Genomic DNA, 15021 nt, shown 5'->3' with positions numbered 1-15021 from the left:
TCGAAGCAACACAAGATTAAAAAGGGGGCATATTAATAAGGAACATTTGGTATTTTGCTTCATTCACACAGATTTGAGTAATCTTGATCACTTTGGTTGCCTCTACTTCTGCTGCTGAAACTCCTATCTATATTTTCTTATACACATTTTTCAACTACCTGTTCATCTATAACTCCACCACTACTTTAACAAATACAGAATTAAGTATGTATTTTCTAGCAAATGAAGATTCTGAAACATGGAGGTGTGCAAAGTTGTTCAAAAGCCCATAAATACATAAATAACAAAGAATGCTAACAGTTATGCTAACGGCGTCATGATACATGCTAACGGCTAGCTTCGGGCGCCGTTTTTTTCATTTCTACTTGACAATCTGCTTAATTTCCTCAAACAAGAATGATATAAAACATTCACAAGGACCCGAGTTTGACCTGACTTTATTTGTGTGTGCTAAATGTTATCATAGTCTGCCAGAAAATGTGGGAAAAGAGTGGAAAAAATGTTAATGCTAACAACTTCCTTATCTATCAGAGCTCCAGCAGCAGAAGAAGAAATGACAAAAAGTGAAGAGGATTTCTCAAAACTGTTTAAATGAAGTGAAATACTACTCCAGGTTTGTTTATGACTTGGAAAAGAATGTCGTAACATGGTTAAAAGCGCAAAAAAGTGGATTTGGCTTGATGGATCTCATTCAATTCAATCACAATCATTTTCCAGGATTGGTTTAAGCCATTTTAATGCCTCAATACTATATTTCCAATTAGACAAACGTCCAAAAATCTATGAATTTATCAGACTTTCACCTATTCTAGTAAAAAAAAAGTTTATATTTAACCCTGAAACACTATTGCTGAGCAAATAGATTTATGTGATTTTCATTATGATGGTTTATCTGAGTGTCCTGGGTCTCTGGGCTTCAGCTTTGTCTTGGGGGTTTTCCTACAGGCACATGTTTGCAATAGTGATAGAAGGCAGGGTAGGGTTAGTGTATTTAATCAGGCTCTTTCCCCCTTTCAAGGTTGACATTCAGGGCTGCCACATTTATTTTGCCGACTTCAACTCCAGCTTTGCTCCTGTCGCAGAGCTCGTGTCTCTGGCCTCACAGTAAATGAGTAACACAGTTATTTAGTCAGCTGCTCATTTATACCCATTCAAAATATACATATTTAGTTTCTCTCTCCTGTGGCTGTTTGTGCCGAGGACACTGAGCTTCACCAGGGAAGTCTCACATGTCCCAGGAATGGATGGACCAAAAACCAAGTTTCCATCTTCATTATTTTATTTTTTTAGGAATTTTTTGTTCCCAAATTCCTAATTTTCCAGTAATTTTGGAGCATTTTTATCTGGTCCTCTCATGATGCTTTTCTTTAACTTTATTAGACATGACACAATTTAATATAAAAGAACACGACTCACATGTGTCATGTATTGTCATGTTTTGATAGATTTTGATGAAGTACTTTTTATCGTGTGTATTATCTCGGGTAAAAGATTAGTGATGGTGTTATGAATTTGAGCGATAGTGTTCTAGGGTTAAAAGCAAATTGGACATAATGAGAAACTTGAGCAAAAGGGAAAGAAAATGTATGAAAAGCTGCAAATGAATGTGTTTTTGGACCATTTTCCACAAACCTCTGGTATTAAACAAACCAAAAAGGAATGTCACTATGAATTTAAGCACAAGTCATATCAATTAGTTCAGATTCATGTCACTTTAACTGGAGATATTTGCTTCTACGACGAGCGTAAAAGCTTGAATCCCATTTATTTTTTTCTTACATTGAGCATTACACATGTACACATTTCAAAAAGTTACAAAAGTTCAGATGCAAAATAAACCCCCGAAAGAAATAAAAAAAGATAACCATGCAGAAACGTGACCAAGGCAAACGTTTGTTTTGCGAAAAGACATAAATATCCTAAAAGTTTGAAAGATGGCGCTGCTACGTGAACACTGAGCCTCTCCAGATCTGAAACAGGAATGTCTAAACACGTGGAGGAGACTTAAACAACAGTCGATCAAACCATGAGCTGAAACGCAAAAAGGTCAGACATTTCCCTTTATTCTGGCTTTGGAAACTATCCTTTGGAGGCATTGACTTTCATATTTTGTGTTTGATATATTAAGGCGAGGTGAATATGTAACAAAACTCAATGTGGAGATATGAATTTGAAACTTTAGCTGAAGAATACTGACAAAAGTAAGCAGATCATATGAGGTGAAGCAGATGACTCCTCCGTGATGGTGTGCCCTCTGCTGGAAAAGCGGATCTAGACCGATCAGCTTTTTGGAAGGTTGATGTTGATCATGTGAGAAGTCAGTAACTGAATCTTATGAACAAATTAGAAACGAGATGCTTCTGTTGATTGATAAAGATAACATAACCTCAATGGCACATGGATTGCTTGTTATTTTTGTTCCCAAACGACCCTAAACCTAATCATTACGACTCTGACTGGACCCTGACTGAACCCTAATCTCAACGGCCATAACCTAAGCTAACCCTTATGACTCTAACCTAACCTAACCCTCATCCTAATGACCCCAAACCTAACCCTATTGACTCTAACCTAACCTAACCTAACCCTCATCCTAATGACCCCAAACCTAACCCTATTGACTCTAACCTAACCTAACCCTCATCCTAATGACTCTAAACCTAACGCTATTGACTCTAACCTAACCTAACCTAACCTAACCCTCATCCTAATGACCCCAAACCTAACGCCATTGACTCTAACCTAACCTAGCCTAACCCTCATCCTAATGACCCTAAACCTAACCCTATTGACTCTAACCTAAGCTAACCCTAGTGACTCTAACCTAGCCTAACCCTAATGACTCTAACCTAACCTAACCCTAATGACTCTAACCTAACCCTAATGACTCTAACCTAACCTAATCCTACTGACCTTAAACCTAACCCTAATGACCCTAAACCTGACCCTACTGACTCTAACCTAACCTAACCCTCATCCTAATGACCCTAAACCTAACCCTAATGACCCTAAACCTGACCCTACTGACTCTAACCTAACCTAACCCTCATCCTAATGACCCTAAACCTGACCCTACTGACTCTAACCTAACCTAACCCTCATCCTAATGACCCTAAACCTAACCCTAACGACCCTAAACCTAACCCTATTGACCCTAAACCTAACCCTAATGGCCCTAAACCTGACCCTATTGACTCTAACCTAACCCTAATGACTCTAACCTAACCTAACCCTCATCCTAATGACCCTAAACCTAACCCTAATGACCCTAAACCTTACCCTAATGACCCTAAACCTAACCCTGATGACCCTAAACCTAAGCCTATTTACCCTAACCTAACCCTAATGACTCAAACCTAAGCTAACCCCAATGACACTAACCTAACCTAACCCTAATCCTAGCGACCCTAAATCTAACCCTAACAACCCTAGTGACTCTAACCCTAATCCTAACGACCCTAAACCTAGCACTATTGACTCTAACCTAATCTTAACAACCCTAACCTAACCCTAGAGACCCTAAACTAACCCTAACAACCCTGACCTAACTCTAATGACTCTAACCCTAATCCTAACGACCCTAATCTAACCGCAATCCACACGACCCTAAACCTAACCCGAACCCTAATGATCCTAACCTAACCTTAATCCTAACGACCCTGACCTAACCTAACAATATAACTGTAAAACATAAAACATATTAACAAATAATACCGTTGTGGATCAGATCGCTCCAGCAGAGGGCGCACTGTCACAGCGAATCAGTTTCACTGTCTTGTATTTGATGCAGATTTCTATTATTGTTTTTAAGTGTGCATCAATGATGAAATAAAAAAATGGATTTTTGAGAAATCCCTCTGAAAAAACCTTTAAAAATCTTCTCAAGCACAAGTTTAAAGTGGAGACTTTGATGCAACAATGTGAAAGAAAAAAACGCATTTAGAGAAAATTGTTACTATTTCCCATATAAATCTATGGAGAACGTGTCGGTCAATGAATCAGATGATAAAATAATCAAAGAAGATATATTGCCCATCATTTGTTCTGGTCTTTGTACAAAACACCACCGTTGTCAGAAAAGGCCAAATGTGGTTAAAAATAGTGTAATTGGGGCTGAAAATAATTGCTGAAGGGGAAACGGAAAATTACAGCATGGTCGAAAGCTCAAAAAAAGCAAAATGTAGGACCTTTAAGCAGGAAAAACAAGTGTAACGTGACAGATACAGGGAAAAACTATGCATTTTTTTGTGTTCAGATCTCACTTAGGCTTTTGGCCGTCTGCTGAGTGACGAGGTAGAAAGAAAAAACTAAAAACGTCGAAACTGTTATTGCTGCAAAACCGTTTCATCCTTTTGCGACAATAACAGCTCCATATAACACTAAATGTGGATGCTAATGGGTGAGATGCGGTGTGTGTGTGTGTGTGTGTGTGTGGTACTTGGCCAATTGAGAGGTAGAAGATTGACCCTGAGCCTGAGAATGCACTGGTGTGAGTGTAGAAGGTCTGTGTACGTGTGTGAGTGCGAAACAATGGCATGTTTACAGTAGATATGTACAGATGCTTTTCGTTTACGCCTCTCCAAACGCTGACGCCTTGTCTTTCAACAGGTCCAGACACAGGTGACAGCTCCAGCTCCCTGCGGACAGAGACTCATGTTAACCTCCTGCAGGACGGCTTTCAAAACACAACAATTAGGTACTTTTGATGAGTTCTGTCTGTGTCTCATCCAATCAGAAGGCGGAATTGGCACAAAGAGCCTCCTACAAACGCTCACTGTAAGTTTACTCCATCAATCAATCAATCAATCAAACTTTATTTATAAAGCGCTTTTCATACCGAAAGGCATCACAAAGTGCTCTTTTGCTATTTTGCTTTTCCTCCATCTCCTCTCGGCCTTCCTGCAATTTCTCTTCAGTTGTTTTAGCTCCCCGTTTCTCCAAGGGGGAAGGGGTTTAGGATTAATCTTTTTAAGTTTGCATGGTGAAACTGTATCGAGGGCAGTGAGTAGTTTACTGTTAAAGTTGTCAACAATAAAATCACAGTTAGCAGGTAAAGTCACTGGAGGAATTTGTTGTAAATCATCAATACATTTTGCAGCCACTTCAGGGGTGAAACTACGTTTGCTGTGGACTTTCGCTGAATCAAACCGGTGACATTAAAAAACACGCAGTAATGGTCAGAGACAGCCAAGTCGAGGACACAGTAGTGGACAGGCCATACGTGATGACCAGGTCCAGACTGAGTCCTTTCTCGTGAGTTGCGTGACGTGTTGTGTGAAGTCCATAAAATTAAGAACATTCAGAAACTCGGTTGAAATGGGGTCTAAGAGGTTGTCTATGTGTAGGTTAAAATTACCGGTTAGAATTATCATATTAAAAGAGCTATGTAAAATTGAAAGAAACTCTGAGAATTCATTAATAAAGAGGGGACATCTTTTGGGCGGTCTATAGATAGTGACGCATAAAATCGGGGGGTTGCTAAAAATAATTGGATGGTGCTCGAAACTCGAGTATTGATCAAATAAAATACTTTTTGCCCAATATCGATACTTAAAAAGTAGCCGTTTGGTATTGATATATCGATACTTTGGTATCGATCCGCCCATCCCTACTTTTAAGCCAGAATTTGGGCGCACAGGAAAAGCTTTGGTGATTTTACCGACCCAGGAGTGAACATACGGAAAGCAGCGGCCAATGACAGAAACCATACGCACAGAAAAACACTGTAGCTGCCTCCGTTTTATTTCTCTAGCTCTTTCCCATAGCGAGCCCCACAAAGACCATCCCAAACAGCACAGCATTAAATCACTATAAACTGCATTTGGCAACACTTACTGTGCCTGCTTCTTAGTGCCGCCTACTTTTAAAGGGACTATACAGAGTTTAAAAATGTGTAGAATGAGCTCAGACCTGTTCACCACAACTGCCTCTAAAATCCTGCACTGTCACTCAAAAGGTTGTTAATTTGGGTCCAAAGTGCCGTCATGCACAAGCTTAATATAGAAGCTGCAGTTACACATATGACCTGAGGTGGCAGTAGTGAGTATAAAATGGCCAACTTGCATCTAGCCCCTTTAACTCCAGAGAACTGTAAAGGAGTTCAGGAAGACTTGCGCTGCTAAACTGTGTTTTGCCGACACGGATCACATGACACTGTTGACCAATCGGGACACATGTGTTTCCCATGCTATCTATCTTGGCGGATCTGGGGTCAGTTTTTCTCCTCCAAAAAGGGCATATTCCAGAAGACATAAAAACCTGTCGTACCTTCCGGGGGTTGCGTCATGGGCGGCTTGAGGCAGTACATGTGGTATCCTCTGTCGCAGTCGTCACAGAACAACAGCTGGTCCTGGATCGGGAGGAGACTCGGTTTAAAAACTCTCACAAATGCCAAAAAATGTAAAGAAAGTTCTATGTTAAACTGATTCTTTAAAGAAACGTGGTTTTATAATATAAGTGTGTCGTCCTCACGTCGTTCTCGGAGGTGCCGCAGAGGGTGCAGGACTTGCACTCGATGCACTGCCACTGGTACGTCCTCACGGCCTGCATCATGTTCTCTGTGAACTGCAGACACGACGGGTGGCCTGTAGGGGGCAGTCACGCAGACAACAGCAGAACAACACAAGAGTCAGCGAACTCTGGTGATGTTAACCCCTTAACTCCCACCTGAACCGAGCACATTTTCTCCAGTTTGGCTTAACCCCAGTTCAAAAGCTTCTGGAAAAAAGCTGTGAAAATAGCAACAAAACTGAGACGAAAACAATGATGGAAATGTGACAAAAAAGTGAGAAAACATTGACAAAAAAGTGACGAAAAATGTATGAAAAAGTGGCAAAAATGTCACAAGAAATTGACAAAACAATTGACAAAAAAATGTGACAAAATGTGACAATAAAATTACAAAAATATGACAAAAATGTGATAAAAAATTGATAAAAAAATTACAAAAATGTGATAAACATTTTACGAAAAAAATGGATAAAAATAAAAATGGATGGATAAAATAAAAAAACGAAAAATGTGACAAAAATGTGACAAAAAATGACAAAAAAAAACCCCACAAATAAAATCACAAAAATGTGATAAAAAATTGACGAAGAAATGACAAATATGTGACAAAAAATGACAAAAAATAACAAAAAAGTTACAAAAATTAGTTGAATACCCAACAAAAAAATGATGGAAAAAAAATCTGATGACGTGAGGAAAAAGATCCTCTCGGTTCAGGCGGGAGTTAAGAGGTTAAATGCCTTCATTTTTATGGCATGTCTAAATGGACAAACACAGCCCCACTGACCGGAGCGTCCGCAGTCGGAGCAGGACACCAGCTCCTCGGCCTGTCCCGTCTTCCTGTTGGAGTCCTGGTCGCCCAAACAGAAGTCGCAGTAGTCGTTGGGGATGATCGATCCGTCTGCGGCTTTCTGAGCTGCACGGACAAAGTACACACATTGGTTTTTGCAAGGAAAGCCGTATGAACCAATCTCGGGCCCTGAGAACTTCAGGGAGGGGTCTCCTGGTGGCTCCCAGAGTCAGGACTAAACACGGTGAGGCTGCGTTTCAGTTTCACGCAGCTAAAATCTGGAATAGTCTTCATGAGGATGTCAGACAGGCCTCAACTCTGACAGTGTTTAAATCAATGGCCGCTGGTTACTCTGCTTTATGACCGTGATGCGAGGGGCCGTCATCGCTGCAGTACTTCCATATGTGGGCGGCAAAACAAACTAGTTTTCCATTAGTTAGCATTGCACTTTCCACATGTTTAAAGCAACTGTTAAGCCTGGTTTCTAACTTTTCGGAACTTTCTACAGCTAGATATTGCTCCTGTGATAACGCTGGGTTAGGTTTCGAGGGTGGAGTCTACAGTGAAGATCCCGCCCTTATGCCCTTTTTAGGAACATGCTCCGTCAGAGCTGGGTGGGAGGAGTCTGTAAATCCGCCATGATTTCCCCCTCGAACAAATGCCCCTTCCGAAACCAGTAAATTGGCAAGAGCTCTTACGCCAAACCGGATGTGCGTCAGCGTCCGCCATGACAAGAAGCTTCCGAATTGGGCTGTCAGTTAGGAAGGAGTTAGGAAAAGGAGCCTTAATGCTAACTATCATAGCCACTTTAGCATAGGGACCTCTGATGCTAACTCACCGGTGATTAGGAGCTATGTGCCGTCCCATAAGCCACTGCGCCAATCCCACAACCCCCCTCGCCCCCACCCTCGAGTGATTCATGCGCAACCACTGTTGATCGACAGGAGCACATTTAATAAATACAAAAATATAGGATAAGATTCTGCACAAGCCAAACTTTATAAAAGTGACAAAATCCATGTTGTCGTCTCCCCAGCTCAGTCACATGTCAGTGAGTTAAAGAGTAAACTCAGTAAACGGATTAAATGAGGATTAAATGTTTGTGCTTTTGCTTTCATTTAGTAGAAACTTAAACCACATGGCTAATTTGCTACTGTAGCTTCATGAAACAGCTGTTGAGATAAAAATAACACTAAAGGGAAATGTGATGCTCATCTGGATTTTTCTTTTTTTTTTCTCCTTAAATGTCTTTATTTGGACACTATGTTGTTGCATATGCAATACAGTAGGGGGCGACATGCGCTTCTCCTTAAAGAAGAAGAAGTGCTGTTGGTGATGTCACTTCCCCTTTCCCTGGGTAAGGACGGTCGAATTGGGTAAACGCTGCTGAAGCTCTAGTTCACTAACTGCATAGAGATCTAACAGTCAACCCCATGAAAGGTTAGTTGCTAGTGTTAGTGCTTAGAGGCTATAATTTGATGGTTTCGGGCGGAGCCGCTGTTATTATGGTAAACGGGGAGGAGTGAGGAGAAGCTGTCTAATAATATTATGTCTGTGGTTCAAAACAGTTCTTTTTACCTGTGCATATGACACTGAAAGTATCTGCACCCTTTGCTTTTTACTGTAATTAATACATTTTTGTGTTCGATGTCTTGTTAATTTATTATATCTGCTTTCTTGTAATTTCATGCAACTGTGAAGCACTTTGAATGGCCTTGTGCATGAACTGTGCCTTAATTTCATATTGTGATTTCTGACATTGTTTTAATATGGTTCTGCTAATGCTGCATGTAGCTTGTTTTTAATGAAAGATACATTTTTTTGCAGTGTTTGCGGTGTTTGTGTGGCCTCACGTTTGTGGTTGTCGGAGCTCTGCGGCGGGGACGGCGGTATCTCGGGCTCCTTCTCCTCCTCGCCCTCCTCCTCGGCCAGGTGAGTGTGGGTGTAGTGGTAACTCAGCCCCGGGCGGTTTTTATAGCGCTTCCCACAAACTGAACATATCACAAAAAAACATCTTAAAATTAAACATGAAAAAGGAAGAGAAAGACACACACAAATACAAACAATCACTTATTCATTTTGGACACAATCAACTGCTATGTATGCGCTTCTAAACATATGTAAGTGCAAATATGTGAGATTTTATGATCAGGTTTGAATTACAGTGTATTAGTCGTGGTAGTAACGGTCTTTAGTAACTGGTCCTCATCTTATCAAACATTAACATTTTACAGTTTCGAACAAGTAAAAAGACAAATCTGATTTAATGTCTGGACTTTCACACACAGCTCGGAGATGATCAGAGTGGTCCGAGTTCAGGCACGAGGTGAAGAAGTGGAGAAGTGAAGTTAATGATAAAACTAGTGATGTGACGTTCATGACTAACTGGCTCTTTAAAGGGCTAGATGCAAGTTGGTCATTTTATACTCACTACTGCCACCTCAGGTCTTACATGTAACTGCAGCTTCTTTATTAAGCTTCGGCACTTCGGACTCGAATTAATAACTTTTGGAGTGACAGTGCAGGATTTTAGAGGCAGTTGTGGTGAACAGGTCTGAGCTCATTCTACACATTAGGACATGGCTGGAACATGTAGGGAAAGAAAAATACTTAATTTTAACATTTTTAAACCCCCGTAGAGTCCCTTTAACCCCTTAACTCCCACCTGAACCAAGCACATTTTCTCCAGTTTGGCTTTACTCCAATCCAAAAGCTTCTGGAAAAAAGGTGTGAAAATAGCGACAAAACTGAGACGAAAACAATGATGAAAATGTCACAAAAATTGAGAAGAAAATTGACAAAAATGTGACCAAAAAATGACAAAAATGTGACAAAAAAATGACAAAAATGTGACAAAATGTGACAAAAGAAATAACAAAAAAAAGACTAAAATGTGATAAAAAATTGACAAGAAAATTACAAAAATGTGACAAAAAAATTACAAAAAAATTACAAAAATGTGACAAAAATGTGATAAAAAATTGACAAAGTTACAAAAATGAGTTGAATACCCAACAAAAAAATGATGGAGAAAAAAATCTGATGACGTGAGGAAAAAAATCTCTCGGTTCAGGCGGGAGTTAAGAGGTTAAGGTGAACGGCTCTGGAGCCATTCAATGCACTGAAAAGGCTTCCAAATTTCAGGCTAAACTAAAACTAGCGTGGTTAAAAATATTTCACCTCCCCCAGTGTGGTCACATGGGTCATAGCGATTTTTAGAAAAAGGAAAACTCTTTGGAGCCAGGCTTTTAAACCGTTCTTGGGACGTTTGAAGTCCCATTAGAATCAATGCTCCCAAGTGTCTCTTGGAGTCGCCCCTGACCACCAGGGGGTGGTGTTACAGCAGTGTCAGCTCTCTGCTATAAGGACCATAGAGAAGCACGTTCCTCGCCCATTGGTTTCTCCACATTAGATATAATTCAAAATCTACACAACGTTATATTAAAGGCTATGACCACAAGTAACGTTCACTTCACTGATGTGGTTTTGTTTAAGTGTTATCATTAGCTGCACTTCTCCACTGGGGGGCGCCTTTGCTGTCGTCATCTGTATCTGAACTCGGGCCACTCTGATCATCTCCGAGTTTACATGTTGTAATAACCAGTTCGAGCGGCGTTCTGAGGCATTTTACTGCTACATCCGATCTATATAGTTAATTAGACTTCCAAAGCAACTACATTTACAGCCAGAAATGTTGGCCACATTGACAAACATGACACTAGAATCTTTACATACAACTTACAAATGGCTTCCAAAATGTCTGTCCTCTTCAAACAATGTCTCATGTCCATTAAATCCCTCAGCCCTACCGCTAAGAACCCTCATCATATTTACTACATGTGTGAACTTAAGCACAATGAGGCAAAACTGAAAGTAAACTTGTCAAATACCAACACAGGCATTAACTTTGCGCTTTAGGTTCTGGGGTGAAATCATTACAGCTGTAGCCATTATGAAGTCTCTCCCGAATGTAAATATATCAAGCTAATTTATAATTATTATTGGGCGCTGTTCTTTCTGCTTCTACAATGGCTACACGTGAAGAGCTGGAGAGCACGTGAGGCCTGGAGAACATGCTAAAGAAGCGTAACTTTCATGCCTCTCAGCCGCGTTAGTTTAAGTAGCGTTAGTGTCATGCAGCGCGACGCCGCAAAGAGAGACTTGTCTGCATGAGGGAAAGGACGTGAATTCAGGATCTTGATCGAAGAAGTTTGGATCGATTTGTTATTTTACGGGTGGGACTGTAAAGAGGATCTACGATGGACTAATGCAGGGGTTGGGGAGGGAGGTGCTGATTTGTAGGTGGTGCATCTAGTGATGTAATATGGAGAACTGAAGCTCCAACAAGGACTGGACGTTCTGCCATCTTGGCCCGTCAGCCATGGGTCTATCTATAGCCTGTCTGTCCATGGGAGTGCATCTCCTTCTGTGGTTCTCCCCAAGGTTTCTTTTTTTCCCCACAAGTTTTTCCCCTAAGGACAGGGGACACCCATGCGTTTCTTCACCACTTATTTGGACTTCATATTTGCCTGGATACTTCATCTGCCTGAACTTTACATTGTCTACTTTATTGTTTTGTTTCATTGCTTTAATGTTTGTACACTCCTGTGATATTGGGCTCCACAAAACCATTGATGGATAGATATGGGACTGCAACAGGTACTCATGGACATAAAACATAATTGAAGATTTGTCTAAAACGCTATAAACTGAAAAGTTATAAATCATGTTGCCCTATTTTCAAGCTTTGAGTGTTTTCTTTCTTGTAAAATATCCATGCAATGGTTGGTAGTTAGCACAGTATCAGCTCTGTGCTAACTACCAACCATTGCATGGATACACAAGAAAGAAAACACTCAATGCCGTTGTTGGGGCTTTTTAACTCTTAAAGCCGTGATTTTTTTTTTTTCAAACTGTGACATTTTATTGTTTTGGCCCAAACTCGTTTCTAGCTCTCACAATCGCTCCTGCACACACAAATTAATTACCGTTTTTTCCGGACTATAAGTCACACTTTTTTTCACAGTTTGACAGGGGGTCTTATTCCCCAGAACAACTGATTTTAATTCAAATATATAGATTCACTGCAGGCTAATCGAGCAGCAGAAAGAAAGTTTGGAGGTTACAAAACAAAGCTAATCACGGGCTAAAAGCTCGATGGCCACAGCTAAAGGAACGAGTTCGCAAATGAGAGCTTGAAAAACGTGCTGCCGGGAGAGGCTTGTCAACGGTGCAGTTACGCCACCACGCCTAGTTCGTTGTTTATACTTCATGTAGCTAACCATCAATGTGTTACGTTAGCATACCGTACGCCTATTCAGCCTGTTGTTTTTTTCTTCATCAGGTATATTTTGGCTGGTGCGTCTTATAGTCCGGAAAATACAGTACATGCAGCTTTGAGCGGCGGCAAAATAAACGGCCCTAATTCAGATTCTACTTCTGTCTTCCATCGCTCAATAAAATGTTCAGTGAAGACATTGCAACAAGGTCTGTCTTTGCTGTGTTTACAACATAAGATGACTTTACAACAACAAAAAGTCAGGAGCATCAGCTTTAATGTTGCTTTAATATTTTTTTGTTTCTTTTATATTTGTGATATAGATGTATGTATTCACTGTTATACACTGCTTTCTCTATACAGTGATGTACATCTGGTGCCTCATTCATCTTGATCTCCTGAATATTGCTCTGTTTTAAAGTTCTCCATGGATTGTGAAGAAACATTGTAAATATTTGTAAATAATAATTATTTTTTTGTCATATGACTTCCGATCACATGATCTCATTTTAAAAGGGCCACACCTGGTGCTAATTATTATGCCCTGACGAAGACACGTTGTGTCGAAACGCATGTCCAATCTTTCCATTAAAGGACTTCTTTATGGTTACTTCGCCTCCTGCACTTGCTCTATAGATACTAATCAAGGCAAATCCTTCCTGATCTTGCAGTCTTGGAAGAGCACCTGTTGGTTAGCCTTCTACAACTACACGGACCCTCAGAAGCACTCACGTTTCCTGTTTTGAACATCAGCTTTAATAAAATAAAAATAAAATTAATAATACAATTTATGCTAAAAATAAATGGCATATTTGACATCCAAACCCCAGAGTGGCTGTAAAGAAACAGAGACATGGAGACAGCCCATAAACACTTAAAAAACGGACAATGCTTACCAGGAAGCTACGTTGGCTTCATGCTACATATCGTTAGCCACATAGCATAATCGCCTAAGCCATTTTGTATTGTTAAAATGTCAATAAGAGAAAAACAATGTGTTTCCTATAAAACAAAACGAAAAATGGTTATACAATTATGCTATGTGGCTAACGATATGCTAACGTTAGCAACAAGGACCCGATTTTGGCTTTCCTGTATTTGTGTGTGATAAATATGTTTATAGTCTGACAGAAAACAGGTAAAAATAGGCCACGCTCCTTGTAATGATGCCGTCTTTGTCTGTAGCCTTTCCTTTTGTGAAGTATATTGTTTATGGACTTAGTAACTCCATCGATCTAAACTTGTGGACTAATATTCTGAATTCACATCCTTTTCCTCATGGAGATTGTCTTTTTGCAGCGTTAGTTTGAGTGACATCTACAGCACAGCGTTAAAAGCAGCGCGTTGGAGCAAAGGACCGGGTCATTCCGGCGCCGCGTCGCTTCTAAACAAAGCCAAGTCAACGGGAGGGACAGTTCATTCAGCGGAGCAAACCCATAGAAAGACAAGATGGCGGACAGATTTGAGAGATACCTTCTTCAGCCCTTTTTGAGTTATGCTTTTGTTTGTATCTATCTGGAACAGAGAAGACACAAAAAAGCAACAAAATAAAAACGATAAACGAAAAAAAAAAAATGAAAACAGAACAAGGACACAACACAAAAGATGAGGTACATTTCGGACACAGCAAACGACTCTGAACGTGACATGCGACTGTCGCTCTCCATGCCGGAAAGGAAGGCTACAGGGGGAAAGGGAGAGAGATGAGCCGATGGGAATGTTCATGAGACAATGTGGTTTTAAACTTGGAGAAAGAGGGAGGTTTCTTTAAGGTCTGGAGACAGTAATGTGGGTTTTTGAGGATTACGCTGCAGATAATAAAACACACAAGGGTTAAATGACTTGAATTCAAAATAATCTGAAGTGAGTGAATGAGTGAATCTTAAACTGCGACTTAAACTGATATTCAACTGTACTTTTTGTTTAAGGAGTCAGAGTTAATTCAAGTGTAAAGTCGTGGCTTTATGAAAACTGCCTTCAGTTGAATTCTAAAAAGACTGAGACTTTAATAATTACTCCAGAGCAGAAAATCTCCTCGATTGTGAACCACCTTGGTTCTCTGGGCTCCTCGGTTCAGTCGAGCATCAGAAATCTTGGCGTTTGGTTTGACCAATCTTTGGGCCAGATCTTGTGGTTCATAGCGCAGGCTGTAGAGCAGACGACTGCGCAGATGGGTGGCGCTCCTTGCAATTTTCAGTGTCATACCTGGCGCAAAAAGTGGGCAGGACAGGAAGGGGGGACAGACTCACAATCCGCCCCCTCCCCATGCTTTCCCCAGACCTGCGGAAGGCGGTGGGTTTGCGAGGGGGGGTTCTCCTGTACACGCGTAACATGCATGATGCAGCGTGCAATGTTTAGTAAAGATTAAAGAAATAAAACTGTCCCGCCGCTGCTGCAGCCACTCACTGCAGATCCAAGGTGAGCGGGCGGGACAGAGAGGCAG

At 40.6% G+C, this 15021-nt stretch overlaps 1 protein-coding gene and 1 long non-coding RNA gene across 3 annotated transcripts in view; both read right to left on the bottom strand.

Annotated features, from left to right (window-relative positions):
- Positions 1-3151: 3151 nt before the first annotated feature.
- Positions 3152-3661, bottom strand: LOC306974886. The gene is made up of 3 exons (XR_013793671.1): positions 3624-3661; positions 3342-3361; positions 3152-3226 (listed from the first exon to the last, which is right to left on the bottom strand). It is a non-coding gene; the product is annotated as an uncharacterized lncRNA (long non-coding RNA).
- A 443-nt stretch (positions 3662-4104) lies between these two features.
- Positions 4105-15021, bottom strand: part of dpf3 (double PHD fingers 3) — a 63659-nt gene continuing 52742 nt past the window's right edge. The window contains exons 7-12 of one of the 2 annotated variants that reach the window (XM_079572791.1): positions 14052-14093; positions 9154-9291; positions 7298-7426; positions 6472-6584; positions 6268-6349; positions 4105-4637 (exon numbers count right to left, since the gene is read on the bottom strand). In XM_079572791.1, the coding sequence (XP_079428917.1) occupies positions 4570-4637; positions 6268-6349; positions 6472-6584; positions 7298-7426; positions 9154-9291; positions 14052-14093 (572 nt within the window). In that variant the 3' untranslated portion in view covers positions 4105-4569. The remainder of the gene's footprint in view (positions 4638-6267; positions 6350-6471; positions 6585-7297; positions 7427-9153; positions 9292-14051; positions 14094-15021) is intronic. The other variant, XM_079572792.1, reaches the window with a different exon arrangement.

The sequence above is a fragment of the Gobius niger genome (assembly GCF_951799975.1).
Source record: "Gobius niger genome assembly, chromosome: 15".
Taxonomy (NCBI): domain Eukaryota; kingdom Metazoa; phylum Chordata; class Actinopteri; order Gobiiformes; family Gobiidae; genus Gobius; species Gobius niger.
The sequence above is the reverse complement of the archived record's forward strand: the minus strand, read 5'-3'. Positions and strand labels throughout refer to the sequence as shown.